The sequence below is a fragment of the Elgaria multicarinata genome, chromosome 3 (genome assembly GCF_023053635.1).
Source record: "Elgaria multicarinata webbii isolate HBS135686 ecotype San Diego chromosome 3, rElgMul1.1.pri, whole genome shotgun sequence".
Taxonomy (NCBI): domain Eukaryota; kingdom Metazoa; phylum Chordata; class Lepidosauria; order Squamata; family Anguidae; genus Elgaria; species Elgaria multicarinata.
Genome location: NC_086173.1, coordinates 36,235,553 through 36,258,506, shown reverse-complemented (window position 1 = coordinate 36,258,506; position 22,954 = coordinate 36,235,553). Strand labels below are relative to the sequence as shown.

General features: G+C 39.7%; 1 protein-coding gene across 1 annotated transcript in view; it reads right to left on the bottom strand.

Annotated features, from left to right (window-relative positions):
* Positions 1-2,894: 2,894 nt before the first annotated feature.
* Positions 2,895-22,954, bottom strand: part of SUZ12 (SUZ12 polycomb repressive complex 2 subunit) — a 42,362-nt gene continuing 22,302 nt past the window's right edge. The window contains exons 9-16 of the mRNA XM_063119919.1: positions 19,161-19,266; positions 17,712-17,889; positions 8,338-8,429; positions 7,403-7,546; positions 6,803-6,960; positions 5,070-5,268; positions 4,140-4,219; positions 2,895-3,812 (exon numbers count right to left, since the gene is read on the bottom strand). Coding sequence (XP_062975989.1) covers positions 3,461-3,812; positions 4,140-4,219; positions 5,070-5,268; positions 6,803-6,960; positions 7,403-7,546; positions 8,338-8,429; positions 17,712-17,889; positions 19,161-19,266 — 1,309 coding nt within the window. The 3' untranslated portion in view covers positions 2,895-3,460. The remainder of the gene's footprint in view (positions 3,813-4,139; positions 4,220-5,069; positions 5,269-6,802; positions 6,961-7,402; positions 7,547-8,337; positions 8,430-17,711; positions 17,890-19,160; positions 19,267-22,954) is intronic.

The following is a 22,954-nucleotide window of genomic DNA, read 5'->3' as shown; positions in this document are numbered from 1 at the left end:
AGTCCACAGGACAACACTTTGCTACCTTTGTCTCCATCTATCAACATAGAGATAACTTTGAAAAACAACCAAGGCCTCTAATGCAAGCATATGGAGCCTATATCTGAATGGTTAGATAAGCAGATTGACAGATAAGCCTTCAGCACCAGATACCTGACAAAGCATTAATTTTCTCAGACAAGGATCCCTGTCCTGATAACTGTCACTGCTATTATTCTAACTTCTTTAATTAGGCTTTTAGTAAATGGCTTTCCTTGCAGCATGCTGATAATGGTTACTGCAACCTTACCTGTGTAAAATAATGTTCTAATACCTAATTTGGATGAACCCATGCCTATCAATTGGGAAGTAAAATAGGGATATTCCAAACTGTTTTCTTCATGCTTGTGGGATTTCCAAGGAGTATAAGTTAAGGAGATTTTTAAACTCTAAAATGGGCCAAGAGAATGCCGAGGCCTGCTGAAGGTATCAATTGGCCTGTTTGAACCCCCAAACCCCACCCAAGAGGCAGGGAACTCTTCTGGGTCTGGGAGTACCCCCCCACATCACTGAGTTCCCAGCTAAAATACCAGTTGAAACTCCTCCAGTTGGGGAAACCCTGCTTTTCTCAGCTGCTTCCCAGACCAAGGCAACAGCTGGAGGAGTGTTCCTCCAGCTTGCATTGCCTGAGCTAGGGAATGGGCTTACCTTTCCCCAGGCTATCTACCACTAGGGAAAGCTGGGGCAAAGCAGAGCCACAAAACTTTCATTTCTCTTTTGTGTTCCCAACATGGGGAAGGTGAGGAAGGAGTAAAGCAACTGAGCCATAGTTCAGTCACTCTCCTGCCCTCTCCCTTCTTAGGGTGTATCTAGGTGTATTTCCCCAGGACGCAACACTTAACCCTTGCTTCATAGCTGTGCTGCACTTCCTGGTTGGGGAGGCTATGTTGATGTTGCCTTCGGCAGTTAGTTCGGTTCCTGTTGAGAGTGTGAACTGCTACTGGTGTGGGGTCCAAATGGCTCCAGCTTTGGTGGAAAAAGCGCTCTGGATCCTCTCCACATATGCAAGAAAACATAGCAAAGGGCTGTTGGAGGAGAGTAGTAGATAGTCTAAGGGAAGGAGGTTGTCCAAGTTGATGGAGATTTGCCAATGCCCCTACTAACTAGAGCTTTTCAGGACTGGAACAGGGAGGGGCTCTCCCTCCCACAGGTGGTACTCCAATTAACATGGCTCTGCCTGCCAGAGTGAGTGGGAGGAGTAACTCAGTAAGGATACTTACAAGCAATACTCACCTTCCTACAGGGGAGTAAAGTCTTTTGCTAAAAAAAAAAAAGGTGGTGGAAGCCCAACTCAACATACAAAAACAGTTTAAAAGAAAAATATAGTAACAGAATGACCAAACATAAGCATACAAGAACTGTCAGTTTTCAGATCACAACGCATCTTCCAAATGCAGACATACTCTAAAGTGTTTTCAGAACTTAATATGCCTTGTTTTGAACAAAATACTTCTCTGAACACACATGAAAAGATTCAACACCACGCCTTGGCAGATTTTATATTATGGAACTTTATGTACAAAATCCAATTTCAAATAAACATTTAATGTAAAAACAAAAAGGTCCATTAAACAATTGTCTCTTTATATCTACTGTACCATTCAAATGTTCACCCAGTTTACATGATTTCTTCAAAGTCTTATTAAGGGTACATATAGAAAATCCATCTTTATTATAAATAGAAACAAAGGGATTCTCAGCTTTTATTATAAATGGACATGACATACAAAGTTTACTGGACAGAAGTAATTTCATTACTATTTTTGGGGGGGTCACCAACTTTTTGTGCAAACAATGCTAGCCTCCTTTTAAGCATTAAGAGCGTGGCTGCTTAAGAAATGACATAAGCAATAGTTCTAGAACTACGTCTCTCCTAAAATATATTCTTTACATATGTGCACAGCTTTAGCAAATTAAAGCCCGAGAGAAATGCTTGACCGGCTATTGAAAGGTGGAATTAAGAGTTTGCTACAACTTAAAGCAGGCAAATCAAGAAGTCTAATGAAAGCTGTAGTCTCCCTCTTTCCTATTGACACAAATCCGTGACTAAGAACTTAATACTGGATGACAAATCACATCCACACCATTAGTTAAATAGTCTCACAGTTAAACACATCTTTAGGGACCAAAGTCAGTATTTACATTTTATAAATTTCTGAAAACCCCCATTAGAAAGCTTCTCCCCCACCCCCCAAACAAAATCCCAAACAGGGAACTGCCTTCTTATGATGGTGGAATGAAATAAAAAATTAGAAATACCTGTATTTACATAATTGATCCTTTATAAATAAAAGAATATGAAAAATGAACTATTTAAGAATAAAAAAAATGAGGTGATGTCACTCAACCACAGTGCTTGCTGGAATAAACCCTTGGTGCTGATACTGTACCAGTAGTGAAACTACTTTCCATTGGAAAAAAGAAAATCTGTAAACATATGCTTCAAATGTGTTAACAGCAGTGCAAGACTGCACAAGACTATTTAGTTAGCATCTGTATTGAATGCAATACATGACAGAATACTTGCCTATGAAGTACAACACATTTTCTGGCCCAATTTTACAGTGCATTTTCCCCTCAAAAGTAGCATCTAAAAATCCCAAGTTAACTCCATACTTTGATCTTGCAGTCTGTTCCTAGGCAAAAACAGGCACAGATCCAGGCACTGCCCACCACAGCCTCTGGGTGTTAACATAGCATGCCATTATACAACCCTAAACAGTTTTGTTTAAGTAGGTTAAAGGTTTGATCTAATATATCAGGTGATCAGAGTTATCTACAAATTCTTTTACGCTACTGTCACAATTAAGATGGTACTTCCCTGTGTTTGCAATGAGAAAAGCGAAGGTTCCCCCCCCCCAAACAGACATGAGACAAAGAAGTGCTATGTTACAGTTGAATGTTTAAAAATGTGTTTAAAAATTTGCTATCTGTAGTTTGACACTTATTCATAAAAACAAAAAAGGTCAAGTTAAACTTTAAATGGTGCATTATTTCCCACAAAAAGTTAACCTAAAGAATTTCTAAGTACAAAGCATCAACTGTCCCAATTCCCTTCCCTAATTTTTTAACTCCATGGTAGGAAAGACAGCCAATACAGATGCAAAAAACTTTATATAAAAACTGGTTTACATATACTCAAGTTATGTAAATTCAGTACAGTTCATAATTAAAATTCCCAAAAATTGTATTGCTCTTCATGCTCAAACTTTGAGTATTGTCATTACATCACTAGAACTGATATACATGTAGTACTTGCATAATTAACTCAATAGGAACCATATTAACACTATCATTGTTGAAATCCTTTGCTTCCAGCAGTGCCTGTTAGAAACCTGTGTATCTTAAATTCCTTAGAGAGTTCATGCATTTTAAAATGTCACTTCAATATGTGTCCACTGAATGGCCTTTACTCATTTCTTCAGATCTTCTGTTTTCTATTCTGTTTTGTCAGGCATGATGATGTACTATCCATTTCTGAAGATCTCTCCCTGGTGTTAGCTTCACTGCAGCCATTTGTTGTCACAGTTTGTTCTTCAGAAAGCTCCTCAGTTGCTGTGATAGCAACAGACTCTCCTTTTTCTAACTTCTGTTGCATTTCTCGAAGCTTAGTAACAGCTTTGTCTATTGACATTATGCTTATAAGATTAAAGTCATGCATGCTGACTAGATGAAGCATGAAGTTTCGACACAAGTTCTTCTTAATTATTTTGTGTCCATAATTTTCAACGAACAGCATACAGGCATGATTCATTTGATTGTCGGCAATAAACCTGTTAATATGGAAAAAAATATATAAGACAAGTTATTGTTATAGATATGGGTGCCCGTAAGATCAAAGTTTTGGTTTTTGAAGCTTTGGAAGGATGCAAGTGTCTTTCAATGTCTATTCAGACATACTCCTCCTATGTATTACTTGTCTCTAGAGAATTCCTACATACAGATTTTTAAATGTTCAGTACTTCATATGAGCAAAAGGTATATTAAAAGAATAGACTGCAAAATGTTTGCGTTAAAACATTCCAGGATTATTGTTTTATTTGCACTTCTAAACTAATTCCGCTTATTTTGTTTCAACATGTAAAGTTTCAATAACATACCCGTGCTTCATAACATGTAGATTCCATAATTTCATCACTTCTTTTTCTCCTTCATTAACATCAGAAAACTCTTCAATTTGCTGCAGTGAGGCAACCATTTTAAGTTTGTTAACACAGAATATTTTTCATGTGGCATTACTTAGCTTGTTTTCTCATTATTTGCTTATTGTTGCCATAAGTGTTCTGCATAGTCAGTACAATACTATAGAACCAGAACAATGCAGCTAGAATTGAAGGATGCAAAAGGGGGAGAATGTATATATTGGGGGAGAGAAAGGGGAATGTGGGGTGGGCTTGAGCTCCCATCCCCTGTTGCACTGAAGTGTTTACACGAACTGAACACAGAACAAACTGGAGGGTTTATTACCTTTTCATCATAGCAAGGAGACAAGAGAAGCAAAGTTACATGAGTTAACTTTACACTTACATGAGTTAATGTGGGCCACAGGGCAATATATGGGGCACAAGCTGGCATGATGCTTGATAGGCCCAGCTTCATTTTCCTAAGGAGTCTATACTCTTTATATTAGGAGGATTTAAGGTTTTCCTTGTCAAACCAGCCCCATTCTCAGTATTTAATATTCTAATATTGGCCAAGTGACACATTTTTGTTTATAATAGTGGTAAATGGACCTTACATCAAATAATGATTTTGTGCAGGAATTAAACCATTCTAAAATCTGAAAATTTTATAAACACTTGCTAGCAAAAAATGTTGCAGTACCTGCCCTCCTCCACATTCACAACCACAAGTTTGCCCTTTCTACATCACCAGGTCCTTGCTGTTCTCCAGAGATTTCAACAACCCATATCTACTAATTATGTAAATGTCACAATCAGACTTGTGAAAAGCAGAAATATTGTTCAGTAAAGCAATGACTATTTGCAACAGGACCTTCAGAGATTCACTGGGCTGTACGACATAATTACCGTTATAGTTTTCTCCCGTAGCCACTCAGGGTCCTTTTCATCTTCACTATCAACTTCCATTTCTTGTGGACGGAGAGGTAGGCAGGTATCGCTGTGAAAGTATAACCGATTATGTCCACTGCTGTACGTTCTTTGCTGTTCCACTTCTCCATCTTCAGATTCAAGAAATTCTGACATGCTGGCTTTTGTACGCTTTGGCCTGAAAAAGGAAGCATGCATACTTTCTAGCAGGTACATAAACATCCTGGTAGTAATATTGCAAGAATATGCAGCATATAGAACTAGGCGGTACCTAAGATTGGACCTGTGACAGCCCTCTGATTCTACAGTTGCTGCTCAGCAGCAACACACCGACTGTAACTTTCGTTATTGTAAAAATCCATGACAAAAGCTAACACATAACAACAGTTAGAGATCTCAGTGTTATGGCACCAAATCTCCAACTATTTCTAGAATCCATAATAGCCAGGGTCTGGACAACGTTCTATCTCTGAATGGCCTAATGCCACCTATGTCTCAATTGAGCCTCACTGCAAATCAAGATCCAAAGTGGGCATACCTTCTCCATAAACAAGGTGACACTATCAGACACATCACTCTGGCAACCAAACTAATTTTGATGTTCCAGAGGAAGGATAAAGAGTTTTCAAGCTCCTATGGCTATGGGAGTACTACAGCAACATGCATTTCAGTTTTTTTAAAAAAAATTAGCCACAATAATCTAATTTTGAAATAACTGCACACTTTAAAAAAAAGCTATAATGTTTCCATTGTATTACTACAATAAGGGAACAAAAATATTAAAGATGTTTTTTTTTTTATTCAACAGTGAGCAACAGTTTGTGTTTATGGAAAGAATTCCTTCAATATCTCAGAACAGGCTTTTTTCACCTGCCAGGGTTGATCACTATCATCTAATGAACATGATGACCTGCAGCATCCTTCCCAGTCTTGGACCTACAGTGATGGGCAGGGATCGTCCTAGCAGCTGTGTGATACCTTAGCTCCTAGTGTATGATACTCTCACCTTATTCGGAGGAAGGCCAGCTGTCATTTAGTTGTTGCATTGCTGTGCAAAGCCAGGTGGGCAAGCTCAGTACCTCCTTTTGAGGGGCTTCCTTGGTTTCCACTTGGCTGAGGCACCCAAAGAGCAGTGGCCAGATGAACGAACTTGATGCGTCCCTTGGCCACTGCTTGGCCAAGGTACAGTGTGACCAAACCAGCCAAGGGAGAGGGGCAGCCAGCCAGTTTTTGACTTGGCTACCAAGGCCAGCAATTGTAGATCCCTGGTCAAAAGGCACTTATACTGACATTCTGGTAACATGCTAATATTTTAAAAGACAGATGATCACAAAAAAGCTCTTCTGCTGAAACCCCCAGACTCTAAGTCCAACAACCAGTGTACTCTGCTAAAGGAGAATCTGAAGGTGACTGCTAGGGATTCCACTGCCGTAACTTAGTTCTAGCAAAGTGAAGGCAAGTAGTTACCAGATCAGTCACTTCCACTAGCTTCATTTTACAAGAGGCACATGTATCAATGAAGATAAATGGAATGTCCCACTATAATACCCATGCAGGCACAAAAGCTGGAGGGAATTTTTTTCATTTTATGCTGCAGGAGGAAAAATCATGGAGATTAGGAACTTGGTGAAGTAATTGTATGATCTTACAGATAGGAAATGCTAATTTTTATGTGCATACATCTGCAGAGCAATGTTAAGTTTTCTACTGACCTGCATACAAGGATGTGCGTAATTGGAGTTCGCTTGACTGGTCCATTACGACTGAAGGCAAACCCAGGTTGACGATGAATATCCTGAGGATTTCCTGCATAGGAGCCATCATAACACTCATTGATAGAAACATCTATCCTAGCACCTTTTGGATGATACTGAAATAAATAAATATTTAGCACAATAAGTATATTAATTAAATGCAACAAAACCCAGAAAAGAACACATAGATTACTTAAACTCTACTCACCTACTCTAGCTAAAAGTTGCAATATGGATAACTGAAGAAATGTTGCTAATCGAATTTTAAAGAACAAGTTTTCCAATCAATCGTGTTCCACTAAGGTTACAAACCAACTTTCAGCCTTCATTACTCTATTTTGAACTATCAGATGCATTTAAAAAGATAATAAAAGGAATTATTATTCATGACTAATATTGTAGCTGCACTCTGTTAAGTGTGTCTTGAAAGTAACAATTTTTTTCATTTTGACTTCTGGACTCATTTCAGAAATGTGTAATACAAAGAGTTGTCTTCCACCAGGCAATGCCATAATACAGAATTTTATTCCAAGAGGTTTTACAAGGAAGAATACTTACCACATAATTGAAAATAAACCGGCTGTGACAAAGTTTGAGATGTTTAAGCAAGCTGTAAAGCTTGCGGCAGTTCAGTGTGCACCATGGACAATGCAAGTCATCTCTAGCTTCGGTCTGCTGCCTTGTGTTGTTATTATAAAGGAACTAGTAAAAACAGTTTGTATTAATGCAAAGCATATTGACTTAAAAGAAAAAATATATTGAAATCCATACACCTTTTGCACAAATGAACATTTTAGGAATCAGTGTATGTTCTCCCAGGGCTCAAGCACCTTTAAGCATCCAGCAATAGAGAACCATATTAGAAATAATTTCTTGACAACAAACATGGCTCAATTTAACATGTGGGACACACCATCTATCTAGAGATATGGGTGCATATTGCCCGTCATCCGGCCCACTGCAGGCCGGATGATGTCAGAGTGGGTGGCCCTGCCCCTTGACATCACCCCCTCTTCTTTGGTTGTGCTGGAAAGAGGCATGGAATTATTCAGCCAGGAGCAGCAGCTAATGCTGGTGGAGTCCCTGTTTATGTGCAATTTCCAGTACCCCCTGGACACCTCACGAAGCTACTCAGCTGAGTCAGTCACTGCTCTTCCCAGTACAGGTGAGTCCCATCACTTTTCATCCCTGATCTCATCTCTAATCTCAGATGGAGATAACGGCGTGGATGCGGGGTGGGCTGCCGGGAAGGGTTGCTACTCTCCTTGGTGCAGTCTGAGTAGCTTCACTTGCAGTCCAGGAGGGCATTGGAAAAAGCATGAAGCCAGGGATTCCTCCTAGTGCTGGTCAAGTCCCTTTCTTTCTGCCCTATCTCCTGAAAAACACATGAAGGTGAGCTGATAGTGATCGTTGCCTCCCCCTTTTCCATTCAGAATGGGAAAAATGCTTGGAAACATCAGGCTTAGCCATAAGCTGTTATAAATTGTTAATACCTGATAAAATATTCTCAACTTCTGTCGAGGCTCATTTGAAACATCTCTTTCTTTTCTTGTTTGTAGGTCTGATGGCAAAGATTCTTTCACAGCTGAAAGAGAACATGGATGTCACTAACTGTATTACTTTTTATTACAATCTGTCCAAGACTCACTGTTTTGGATGCAGAGCGCCATCATTTTGTTATAATGGCTGGCAGAGTGAAGGGTGATTAAGTGGTCTCATAGAATAGTTACATGTTTCAGAACACAAGACAGGTGTTCTAATTAAGGCATCATATAGTACAGATCGTGCTTTTAGCACTAGCTTCAATCTACCGTACCGGATACTGCATAGACTTGTTCCTGAAGAAATAACGATTTATATTAATATTGCAAACAGACAAAGGCCTCATGCACAGATATGTATTGAATCCTTCCTACATGGAGATTATCCCATGTTAACCTCTTAAAAGATTGTGACTTGCCTAAAGCTAGCTACCCAGCAAGCCTCGTACCTGAGCAGGGTCATCCAACACATCATTTACTACATCACATTAGAGCCTAGTGAGCATATGAATCTGTTAACAAGTGGGTGAACTAAAACCACTGTTATTATTTCTTACTGTAGATTAGAACACCAGTACATACTGTGAAAGTTCTTTTTTTGACACATGGAGGCATCCAATGGTGGGTGATCTACTCCTACGGTTCAGAATGCAGGAGCCATGTAACTTATCTTTTTTTATTGCCCACTCCCACTGTAGGCTCCTTGTCAGTTTTGTTTTGTGACAGAAAAATACTTGTGTAGTTGGGAACAAGGTACAGAGGAGTGATCAAGAGATTGGATTTGATGGATAAGTTACTGAGGGTAGCTACCTGTCTTGAGGATGTGGTGGTGAATGCCTCTTTATGCCAAAAAAGAAGGAGCCTTAACAGTAAATACCAATGTTCCATTCTCCTGGTTGGCCTAGGAGGCATTCAGCAGTGAGAAGGAAACAGTTGTGTAGTATCCTAGGAGAGTTAGGTAGCTACCCTAGGAAAGGAGAAGAATGTGCTGAAGCACCCTTCCTCCAAAAGCTGTCTCAGTAGGAGTGTGAGTGCTGTTCTTGCAACATCTTTTGAAGGTGCTTACCAAGAACCTTGTGGCTGCTCAGAAAATCTTTGCTATGACTGCATTTGTGGATATTGTGTCTGATGTAGTGGCTACTCTAATGTAATGTGCTGTTATTGTTAGGGGAGTGGCAAGTTATGGAGTTTCGCAAACAAGAGAAATTCAAGCTTTTATCAAATGTGCTAATGTAGACTTTAACACTTTCTTCCCCATGGAGATGAGGTGGAAACATAACAGGTTAAATGTCAATGATTTTTTGTTGTATGCAGGTTTTGAGTGCCCTTGCAACAGCTAGCTTGTGCCAGGTGTGCACAAAAGGGTGGCTAGAACTGGGGCAAAAGGAGAGAAGAACTAGTTTTTATCTGTACAGCACCATGTACATTGATGGTGCTATATAAATAAATAATAATAATAATAGTTCCAGAGATGTGGGAAATACTTTTGGGATGAATAAAGCGGCTGTTCTAAGAACTACTCTGTCCTTGGAGAAGATGCAAGTAATATTTGCCAATTGACAGGGCATTAAGTTCCAACACACTTCTGGCTTAACGTGATAACTATCAGAAATGACAATTTTGAGGGACAGGAATCATAAAAGCATTGATCTGAGTGGCTTGAAGGATGGCTCAGGCGATGAATGCCCATAGATAACGTAGATTTCAAGATATAAACCTGTGTATTAACAGGGTGAGTGGAAATACTCCTCTGAGGAATCTTTTGGGGAGTGGATGGGATTCCAGTCTGGTCAGCGCTGAAGAAAGTATGGAGGCCTGGAGTTCCAAGATGTTGGCCTTGAGTCCCAATTTCAAACCGGCCTGTTAGAAGTCCAATAGTTCCTGAATGCCCACAAATTTATTTATATTTATTTATTAAATTTATATACCGCCCCATAGCCAAAGCTTTCTGGGCGGCTTACAAATGCTGTGGTCCACTTTCTTTCTCCTGCTCCACCAGAAGGATTTCCAAGACATTCTGTTGATTATTTGTAGAAAACCTTCTGGAAGCCAGGAATATGGTAATGACTTTTTCTGGGTACTCTGTTTTCAGGAGGGATGTTCTTTCAGTTTCCAGGCAGTTGGTTGGAGCCTTGCTGGATCTTGGTGATACAATGGTCCTTGTGAAAGCAGGTCACTTTTGTTTGGTAGGAACTAAGGGGGCAATGATGCCAAATGTAGAAATGATGAAACAATGCTAATAACCAGTGGCACTGTAGCCAGTAGTATGCTAATAGGATCACCAAGATCCCCTCTGAATCTTGTATAGGACCCTGAAAACTAGAGGGGTCAGAGAGCAAGTGTAAATCAGACTGAAGAGCCAGGTCAATGTTGAGGCATCTGTAGCTTCTGCTCCCTGGCTGTTATGCTGAGAACTCTGGGACTGACAGGAAAGGCAAATTAGTCCATTATGGGAGAACCAGACTTCTTTTGGATTGCTCTGAAGGTGGCCAGATTCAGATCCCATTCTCCTGGTTAAGAATATAAGAAGTGTCATTCTGGATCAGGCCAAGGATCTATCTAGTCCAGCACTCTGTTCACATAGTGGCCAACCAGCTGTCGACCAGGGACCAACAAAGCAGGACATGGTGCAACAGCGCCCTCCCACCCATGTTCCCCAGCAACTGGTGCACACAGGCTTACTGCCCTGAATACTGGAGATAGCACACAACCATCAGGGCTAGTAGCCATTGATACCCTTCTCAGTGAGTTCCATAATTTAACTATGCACTGTGTGAAGAAGTATTTGTCCTGAATCTCTCACCAATCAGCTTCACGGAATGACCCCAGGTTCTAATATTTTGAGAGAGGGAGAAAAATGTCTCCCTATCCACATTCTCCACACTATGGTTCAAAGTTCCAGTGGCTGTGATGGGCCACTGATACAATGGGCTATGATTGACTATAGGTTATTTTCACCCCACAACAGTGCAGGGATATGTATATTCTTTGGTGACAGCACTAGTTGACATTATCAGGACATGCACACTTGATGAAAGGTTTGGAGTGCTAGGGTTACCATGTGGACCTCCAGTCAGTTTGGGTTGCTTCTTGTCTTGACCATGTGCTCTGGATCATTTGGCCTTGGCAATGCGCTCCCCAGTCCCAGGATGACATTTGTGGTCACTAAGATCCAGTCTGGGTCCTTTAGGGGCATTTCTCAGGATAAATTGTAGGGCACTGACTACAAAGGAGTGGTGCTGGCCTGATGACTTTGTCATTCGTGGCCTTTGTCTTCTCGATTAGACAATAACAGCTACTGCAGGGGTATTGAGTGTAGCAGAGGCTACGAACGAATCTGAATACACAATAACATCATGTCAAAGACATGGGTTAGGGCCATGAGGTCCGCTGCTTTGTGGTAGCGTTGGATTTTCCTGGCTCTCTCTGGAGAAAGGGACATGAATTCTGGGATGTGTCAATGGTAGTACCCAAGTGTTGGAGATAGTGGAGTGGATGTAAGTGACTTGAGTTGGTTCACTAGAAATTTATATTGCTTCAGGCAAGTCAGAGTGAAATGCAAGTCCTGACTGGCTTGGAGAAGGACAGAGAGTAGAAGGTCATCAATATAAGAGTAAATGTGAATGTCCTGTAGTCATATGTGCACCACAAGTGCCACCAATGTTTTCATGAAAATGGGGTGGGTGGGTTAGGGTGAGACTGAATGGGAGAGCCTTGTATTGAGGTGAATATTAAATGGAAGAGCTCTGTATAGGGGCAATATTAATTGGAAGTTTTGTATTGATGCGAGGCAGCCCTCTTGGTAAAGCTTCTCGGTGGTGGGCAAGAGCTCCATTTGGAATTTGCAATACCATACAAACTTGTTGAGCTAGAATCATTTGTCACACATTCCTTCTTTGGGACTATGTTGAAGACCCAATTATATGCCAGAGAATCTTTGGGTTCTATCCAATGTCTTTAAAGTATGTGAAGTATGTGATGGCTTCTTCTATGATTCTATGTTTTCGGGTGAGCAGGAAGTAGAAGATGGGTGGAATTTGTTCCCCAAGTGAATAGGAACAATTGTAGTCTTCCTCACACAGAGGCATAGATTGTGTCAATATTGAGGTCTACCTCCTCTGGGGCCGGGTGATAGTAGACTTGGTGGATGTAAAATTCTGTCTCCTGTTGGGGAACCTGGCATTTTCAATGATGGCTTGCTGTTTCTAAAGTTCCTGGATCAAAAATTGGTTCTTTGGAGATGAAAGGAGGGAAAGACACATCTAGATTGGCATCTGTCTTCCTTTTTGGGAGCAGAGGGTATGACTTTGCACTTGTCTTTTGTCTTTACTAAGTCATCCTTTAAGGCTTCTTCACCAAAGAGGCGGAATCCCTTGAAAGGAACTTGATGCAAGGTTGGTTCTGGAGGCAGAGTCCACACTCCAGTGTTTGAGCCATGAACAACATCTGGTTTACCACATTAGCTGTTATGGCCTGGCAAAGAACTAAGCATCGATGGTGGTATTTGCAATGAAGGACAAGGACTTGGTTAGCTTTCGGATAGTCCTACGAGCCTGAGTCTAGGTCAGGGTCCTGAAGTAGCTCTTCTTAGCAAAGAAACGAGGCTCTAGCATAGACTGATCAAGACGAGGAAAATTAGAAGGCTTCCCAAAGAGTGAAGGCAGTGCTTCATGGGTCTTCCTGAGGGCTAGTCCTATGCTCTTTTCACATGAGTTTTTCAGTGGTGCTTATTTTCTGGAAAAAATAACTCCCCTCAAGCCAAAGTAGGCACTGCATTCTGAGTGGCAGGGTGCAGACATAAGGATGATATAGTTTTGGACAAAGGAACAAAAATCAGAGTCATTAAATAACCCAGAATTCCCACTGAAATTCCTCCATATTAGATCCCTCAGATCATTCTGCTTGTGTGAGAGAGGATGTGTCCTAACTGGTTGTCTCGTGGTCACTATAGTGCACTGTGCTTATGAGCTCTGCTGCTGAGGTGTGGAATTTGGGAAGAATTTTTCCTCTTGGGAGAAGAGAAGGATCAGGGGAATCCAACTCTTCAGAGCAATGAATTTAAGAAAAAAGCCCTTGTGGATGATTTCAGAGCTGTTATCTATTCTGAAGAGTGGAGGGAGGGAGAATATGACGTACAGGGGAGAAAGAACAAAAGCAGAGGAAAGCGCAAACAAGAGGCTAGGAAGAAATAGGGTGATTTTTTTTAAGATTAAGCCAACAGCAGCTAACAGAGAAACACTTTGAGGGGGAGAGTAGCTACGCAGGTAAAAGTGTACTTGAACTAATGAAAGAATGAAAGGAGAAGAGAGACTAGTTTCTGCACTAAGTGAAGGCAGGAACAAACTGAGGAGGAGCTTACAGAAGAGCATAATAAACTTAGAAAAAACTAAGTTTCATGGTTCCTGCCTTCCAAGCAGCAGCAGGACATAATCTACCTTTGGATGCCTCCAATGCCAACCAGGCGGGCATTCCTTTCCACCAACCAGGATTACAGCATATTACAATTTTCAAGAGCCTTCTTACAAAAAAGCAATGCCCACACTAAGAAATAAAGTTAAAGTTATTTATGACACAGATCAGTATATTGCTTTCCAATAAAAATATCAAAGCGTTAAAGTAATAATTTAACAATAAAATAATCATGGCCAAAGAATAAAATGATAGTTCTAACTGGTCACACCTCAGGCAAGACTTGCTTAAAGAGATAGGTCTTAAACAGGCACCTGAAAGTCAAAACTGTAGATGCCTGCCTGATTTTAATAAGGAATGTGCTCCATAGGGCAGGTGCTGCAACAATAAATGTCCTATTAAAAGTCCTCCTGAATGAATCTCAGGAGCATGTGACACCATCAGAAGTGCTCTTGAGGATCACAAAGACTGGGCAGGGATATAAGGGATGAGGCAATCCGTCCTCACATAAAACCTGGTCCAAAGTTGTTTAGGGGTTTATATGTTAATGACAAAACCTTAAACTTGGTCTAGTACCTTATTGGGAGCCAGTGCAGTTTTCAGCATAGGTACATGTTGTCGAAAGTAGGTCCCTGTTAGTGCCTCGCATCTGCATTCTGCACTAGCTGCAGTTTCAGAACCAGAACCAAGGGTAGTCTAACATAGAGTGCATTACAATAATCCAAATCATAAGATTACTAACACCTGAACCACCATGGCCTAGCTGCTAAAAGACACCCTGAGCCACGAAGGCCACCTAAGCCACAAGTGACAAAGATAAATCTAGGAGCACACCCAAGTTAAAGTAACATCTAATGCCTGGCAGGGGGGATATGGCAAAATGCACTTTTTCTTTCCGCCTCATCTCCTCCAAGAACCATGTGCAAACTTGTACTTGCACCCATGACTGCACTGTATCTCTGGCTCTTAAGATGCTACACAGGTGGATGGGAACAGGCTCTGCTCCTACTTCTTCTGGGTTATTTCAAAAACACTAGGGTGTTATTACACAGACACCGAGGCCTTGCAAGTGCCTTATGTCTGTTTGCTACTGCTGAATTACCAACCTATTTAGGAGTGGGAAAAGAAATTCCTTCCTAACCATATTTTTTTCCTGCTGGCATAATAGGGAATAGCACTTGGCTGTCAAAGAGATTTGGCAGTCTGCTTTAGGAAGCATACTAGGACAATGTTACTATTATGGGAACTTAAAGCATTTTGGTCCTTCCACTTTCCATCAAGTACTGTAATTTGTTTCCTGAGCATTCATGAAATAACTGTCCACACACACAAGAAGCCTGGAGGTAGAGAATAGAGCAATATGAAGCTACGTTATCATCAGCCATCCAAGCACTAAAAACCAATACATCCAATTGCAAGTTATGCTTCCACAGCCAATAACAGCATTTTAAAAAAAATCAGTACTATGGTAAAAGTTGAGCTAAGCAGAATTTCCTCTGACAGAACAAAATGACTTCAGGAATTGCAATTGTTTGTCAACATGCATGTTATGACAAACAATGGTAATGCAGGACCAGTGCAAATGTTCCTAATATTGGACTGCGGGATGCCGACCTTTCTTTCCCACTCAGCCGGATCCCTCTTAACCAGGATTTGCTAACCAATAGCTTTGTTAAAGCCTCTGAGGTTAATTTTCTTCTTGGAGACAAGAGAACACATACAGGTTCTGTGACCATCAGCAATATTTTGTCTGTGTTGCTCTTTAGTGATATTTCTAACTGCTAAGTTTTCTTCAGCAGTGAACATGTCCCTGCACTATATTATTTTACAAGCATGCTATAAAAACTACAGCATACATTTCCAAAGTACAAGAATATGGAAGCTATCTTTATATATATAACTAGCCAGTTTATTTACCAAAACGTTGATTGTTCAAATAAATTAAATGTAAGACTATTTAATACTTAAAATACCATAAAAGGAACCTCTTCTTATGGGTCTCAAAGGCTGCAGTCACTTGTGAATAATGTAGATCTAATTCTTAATCAGAGAATTTGCAACTGATCTAGTATAATATTGGAAATAATTTCTCAATTCTACTCGTCTCTCTTTAAGGGTGATTCTTCTAACACTTTGTTTTCAACATATTACATTCTAAATGAATTAGCTAACATTGTTCTACTAAAATTCCTTAGAAAAATTAACTGTGAAAAATAAGCACACAATTTCAGCCATCCCTGTGTAAAGTATTCTAACCAGTTCAAAGAATATTTTTCTAGAATTGCTTGAAACTAGTGAAACATTTTAAATACTAATATTTTTACAGTTTGAATCTCGACTCCCAATCCGTTACGAGAAGTCTTTACAGTAAGCGCTAACAGGTTGCTGAGGGGAAAAAGAGAGAGAGTGTCAAGCGAATGTTCAAAACCAAAAGGCAACACAGCTTGGAATGATTAAAAATCTGTACCTCTCAGATTATTCTCTTGTTAAAGCAGGCTTCAGAGTTTTGCCAAGATGTGACAACCAAACTGAGAGTGATGCACACAGCTGTTTTCCTCACAATAGACACCTGCACTCCAAACCACTCTAGCACTCAGACTATCCGAGTTTTATGGCCAAGAGCAGAGGGTAAGAATTGTGAATTGCTGAACACACATAATTTAGGATTCCGCATACAATAGCAAGCCTACTTCATGCTAAAAAATCTGTTGTAATTTAATCAGAAACCTTATTTTCTCCAGTCATGTATGGACTGTCTGGAGACTGAAGTGGAAAGACTTACAAAATAAAAGTTACCCACCTACCTGGAAATATAAGCAACCACAAACATGCTTCAGATGTGTACAATAATCACAGCTTTTCCCAGGCAACAGAAAAATAACAATGTAACAAACCTATAGATTTATTGCTAGATCTAGGAACATATCCTTTTCAGTTCTGAATTTTGTTAATTTGTTAACAAATACTGTACTTTAAAAATAGCAGCTGAATGTTATCTGCCCTGGACACTGATCAGAGAAGCATGATGTAAACACAGCACAGTGAATACAGACACAGAATTCAGAAATGTACTTAAATTACATACGGAAATTAAGCATAAGCAGCCTAAATTATATTGCCGTGTACTTAATTTCTTCATAATAGGTAATATACATATCTGTTTACAGCTTGACATCTGCTATACTTAACTAATTATTCCATCAAGCTTATTTATAATATTTCAATCATATTTCTAATTTATGAAAGATTTAAGGTGGCAAAAAGTAATTATGTAGCAAAAAAAGAAGACGTTATTAACACAATAGACATAAAGCTGCTGAACAGGAAACTGAAGTACCAATCTCCAGCAGAAAATGCTTAAGACAAACAGGGAATCTGTATAAGCAGCATAGGCTTTTAAAAATAAAGACATCTTGAGCTACTGATGAAAGCTTGTAAATGAAGAGACTAACTGGAGCTCTCTAGGTAAATAATTCCAAAGAGAGGGTGCCACAACGTAAAAAGCTCTGCCCCATGCCTTTGCAGATTTCACCAATTGAAATGATGGGACGAAGAACAAGGCTTCATTTGCTGATATCTGGATGCAAGGAGGTACATACACAAGTAGATATTGAAGCATTGCAGATAGTGATAGGATCTCTCCTGGACAATTGCTGGGAGAGCAAGCAGGTACATCCTGCCCCAGTAAACTCATATTCCCTCAGTTGAATCCCAAACATATAGTCCATGTTTGCATTTCAGCATGATACACGTAATCCTACGCGACAGATTCCATATGTACAACTCGCTCTGATTATACATTAGTAGTTTTGTGTAAGACATTAAAACAGTCTTAAGAACTGAGTCAAGGGAAAAAAAGTAAGTAAATAGAAGTTCTTGTGTGGGTAGTATTTGTCAATTTCCAAATATTCACTTACCTATAGTCTGCGTAGGTTTAACAGAACTGGGCTTGTTTTCTTGCGGGAGACTTTCTGAATTCCGTGTTGAAAGGGGCTTGGCAGTAGGAGTTGTAGGTTTGTCATTTGCCTCTCCTGTCCATCGAAGAGTAAACTGAAGCGTGGGTCCCTGAGAAAATGTTTCAAATGGAGGCAGCCTCTGAAATAAATATATACATATATAGTTTTGTGAGATTTTCAAAGAGGAGTTTCAAAAGATGTTAAGTGCTGTTTAAAACATAGGTCTTCAATGAAAAAATTATGAAAAGTTGACAGTTACATTACTAGCAAAATGTCCACCATCATTATAGTTGGGGAGACTATTTTTATATGGCAAGGATCTATCGGGGAAGCACAATGTATTTCCCTTCAAACTGCATCTTCATGCAGGATCCTCCACAATGAAGGTGGGGCCACGCAGAGCCAGGGGCCAGAGACAAGATTTTGCCCCTACTGTAGCAGCATAACTATGTGCAGCACTGTTCTTTCCCTTATATGAGAATAAGTAGAGATACACTCAAAGACACTGCTGTAATGGGGGTTCAACCTGAGCCCTGCCCCAAGCAAGGGTCAATTGCTTACCATAGCTAATTCCAGGCCACAGGGACAGTTACAGTGATTAGATACTAACTTGCAAGTTTTGACTGGAGGAGATACAAACTGAATGGAGTGAGGAATGGTGCCTGCCTCTTTCCAAACCCCTATAACTTGAGAGCTCTTGTTGGCTGTACTCAGGACAGCCCACGACTCCTACTAAATTAATCAATAGTGCTCTATTGTCTTCCTTCCACTCTTGTCATTTAGACAGACATGAACAGCAAAGCCAATAGAAATTTTGGCAAGGCTCTGAGGGTGAAGGCCATGCTTTTTCCACTCTGCTTGCTCACCACTGGTGACAAATTTAAATGGTGAGCGGATGTGTGTGCGCATGCACTTTATGGCAGGTTAGTGGAAGAGGTATGCGCATGAATATAAAAGTGTGTAAACAAGAAAGGGGAGCTATTTATGTGTGCTTCAGAACTGCTGTGAGGAAGGCATATGTACAAACTTGTTTGAGGGATTGTGTTGGGGCGGGGGGACACTAAGAAGGGGGCACTGTATTAGGTAAATTGAGTTCCTTCCCTCTTACAAGCTATCAATTGGTGTTCAACAAATTAAAGAGCTCATTCACTCCACATGTATATTTTAAACAAACTATTTGAAACTTGCTATTTTTCAGTCTTTATTTTCTAGGAACTTAGACCAGATTTATAGATTTAAAAATTGAGAGGTCAATCTTGCTTCAAAGACTTTGGTTCTGAAGGCTTATAAAAATCGTTACTACTTTCAAGTCACTAAATATTTTGAAAATCAGAAGTCAATGCAAGAAGCTCATCACTTTATATACACACCTTTTGAGAAGGCTTTTTGGCAAACAACAGTGGCTCATACCTTCCCATCAAGTATCGTCTCCCATGTTGCTCTTTTCTTGCTGATTGGGCACTCTTCCATTTCTTGCATGGCTACTTCATATTCCCCATCAAGAAGCTGCAGCCGTCTATTACACAAAAAAGGCACACATTGGCTGATATTCAATACTGATCAAGGATTTTGGTTTAATATAATTTTTCATGAATGTTTCATATATGCATTGGCCAGAATCCATGAGGCTGCATGCATACTGGTCTACTGCAGCCCCTTTTAACACTCTCATTCCAAAGCCACTCCTGAAGGTTAAGGGCCCCACTAAAACATCATTTAGGTGGCACATTAGGGCCCCTGTGTGTGCAGTGCAGAAGCAATTTGCATGTAGATGTGCTCTTTTAAAACCCAGCCCATCATCAGTAAATTAGCCACTATACATTACAACCAAACGCAAATATTCCTGAATTTGGAAACACACATATTTTGTGTTTCGAAAAATTAACAGCATGAAAATAAATTGCTTAACTTTCCAGGTGGAAATAACAAACTAAGTCTCAGGACGTTGAAAAATATATAGTTTTATTCTTTGAAGTATCTCAATGCATTTTGGCCCTGTATCATATATTTGGGCCTTCTTCAGGGGCTAAACCAAAAGAAGAGACAATAAAACACATGAGTATACATTTCTAAACAAAACGTTCATGTTAAAAATCATCTTGCAAACTCTGTACTTTAGAAAAGACGCAGAAACTCTAGCTTTGCCTCTTTTCTAAAGTACAGAGTTTTCAAAACACTCCCTAAGAATAAAGTACATGTTCAAAAAGGAGAAAGGTTGAATATTATCGGCTCCAATATGGATACAGCTGAAATGTTTCAGGATAAATGTATATAAACTACTGCAAATTAAATATGTCACCAGTCACAGGATTCATCTTGGAGACATTTTTCAGATATTTCTGCAGGTAATTTTTTAGAAATCTTGATGCACAAGCATTATCACAGTGTGGATATAACGTTTTGTTGAATTTTTGTTTAGAAATGTATACTTGTGTTATATTATCCCTTCCTTCTTTTGATTCAGACCCTGAAGAAGGCCCAATTATATGGCAAATGGTCAAACCACAAATTTTTTTTCTACTGGGTTATTTTGGATCTTTTCCAGTTTTGACTGACCCTGGCTTAAATTTCCAGGAAATTGAGGACAAATATTAAAAATAATGAAGAGGCTGTTACAAGTAGCATCATCAAAGCCATTTGCCATTTTTATTTAAGGAACACACCCGTTATCATTAACTCAGTTGTCACCTACGTTTCTATTGTACGGGGAATTAAGAAATGTGATGCTTAGGTGTTTAATTGACCTATTTTTCCTTTTCCTCACTGAGCATTTACTCCAACTGTTTCAGCTGGGAATGCATCTTCCCATCTGAGAAGTAGCGTGTGCAAGTGTTTTAAAGTTTAGCGTCAGACCCACTTAGAAAGCTGTGGCGCCAGTAAGTGCACAATGTATGCCCTTAGTAAGTGCTTTGTCCATGTGGCAATAACCAGTAGAAGGTGATCTAGCTCATTCACAGGAAGGAAATATGTTTTCTCAGGTAACAATCAGCTGAATCCCATATTAGAATGGCATATCTCAGGATGACCTGTTTTAGAATCAACTAATGCATGATGAAGAGGTTTCATAACCTGAGGAAGCTTGTTCTCACACTAATATGGGTCCCCTGAACATCTTGAAGAAGCGAAATGTGATTCCATCCAGATAATGAGGACTATCATAGTTCAGGAGGATTCTCTTGGGTATTTCCCAATATGACATTACAACTGATCTTTTGTGGGAGCATCCAGTCTCATGATGGTGGTAGATCAGAAAATTCATAGCACCAGAGGAGGGTGACTCAAGTTTGTAGTAAGCCATGGGAATCCAAGGGCTCACTAGTGAAATTTCCCTCAGATCTCCGCAAAGCAGGTGAGTGAACCAGTGTCCAATCAGCCACATGGTAGTCTGCATTACAGATCTATATTAAACTCTAAACATCCTTTATTTCAAGAGTAAAATAAGTTGATTCTTCAGCACTCTCTGGTCTCCTCTCTGCTGTGCTACTCTCTAAGCCCAAATAACAGCTTGTAAGAGATTTGACCCATGATACTGCTGGATTCTTATAAATGGGCCTGGGTCAGCCTTGGGACATTGCTGTGCCTCTAGTCTTTTGTTCCAATCAGCCATGTCTGCTCTTTGAATATTTAAATCCTTCCTCTTCCTGTTGCTTCTTTATCCAACCCCACTATCCCACTCCACACTCCCAAGATTGAGTTTCTAGCTCTTAGCTCCTTTGGATGGATGCTGCTGTTTAAAAGGCAATGAGAAAAAGAGGCGGCTAGCTCTGGTGCTATGAAGTGTCAAAAGAAGTTTATTTTTCTTATCTGAAATATAAAAAAATTTAAAAAAAACTTTCAACCAAACTTGTACAATGCTCAACGTTTCGGATCTGGAGAGCCTTCATCAGGAGCTGTACAACAAAACGAATTACTTTTTGAAGTAATTATACATTTGCAACCATATAGATATTTTTACAAGACCACAGTCATGTTCATTCTGTCTCTGTCAGCAGTCAAATTGTTCTGACAAAGGATCTCCAGATCCGAAACGCTGAGCATTGTACAAGTTTGGCTGAAAGTTTTTTGATTTTTTTTATATTTCAGATAAGAAAAATAAAGAAACCTCTTTTGACATTTCACAGCACCAGAGCTAGTCACCTCTTTTTCTCATTGCCTTTTCGTGGTGCTTTTTCCCTCTTTTCCCACAACTGCTGTTTAAAAGGGACAGAAATGGTAATGTTAAATGCTGGGCCATTTCTGAAGATACTGTTGTTTTTAAACAATAATCTCTGTATAAAAAAATTAAAATTCAATAAAAAATATAGCTTAAAAACAGGTCAAACACCTGGTATAAACCTTTATGTTGCAGATTCACATGAACATATTTTCACTGCAGCAGCTCTAGACTTTCCTGTGAATTTCTCCTAGGGCTTGACCACGACATTACTAATAGCTCAGTATTGACACTTATAGCCCAAGTTCAGCATTAATTTTTCCAATATTGCTCAAATTCAGAAATACCCCTCCCTTGTCAAATAGTCATTCATCACAACCAACCTTGGGCTAGCAATTCTTCCTGCATTAAGAAAAATATTAGAACAGCTGCCTCTACCCATCCAAAATGGATTGTTACTTGAGTAGAAAGTGACTATGTGTTAAATCCACTTGAGAAAGACCTTAAAAAGAAGCTCAGATATCTATGCTAGAGGCATTTGAATCCTCGACCTCAAATGTCAATATCCATCCTGAACTTCTACCACAGGACAGGACATGAGGAATAAAATGTAGCTGGTTACATTTTATTCAAAAACTCAAAGCTGCAAATTTGTAGCTTTTGTTTTAAAATAAGGGTCTTTTCCATGTGAAAAAAATGTACATTTAGGATGCTACAATTTAATCACAGTTGTACCGTTACTTGTAGGGGAGGATAAAAGTGCTACCTTTCCTCTTCACAAAATAATGCCATTACAAAGTGGTGAGCTCTCTCAGAGCCAGCAACAACAAAAGCAGAGTAAACATGCAAAAAGAGACACTCCCCTAATCCCTAGCAGCAGGTTATAGGATATTAGGTAATTGATATGCTTGCCATTTCTGAGCAATTGTAAATGCAATCAGATCTATTTATATACTATTATGGATACGCAAGAAACATGCATTTTAAATTGTGAGGAAACAACCAGCCTGTCTCAGGCAGTTCCTTTAAGAGGCCATGATGAAGAATTTCT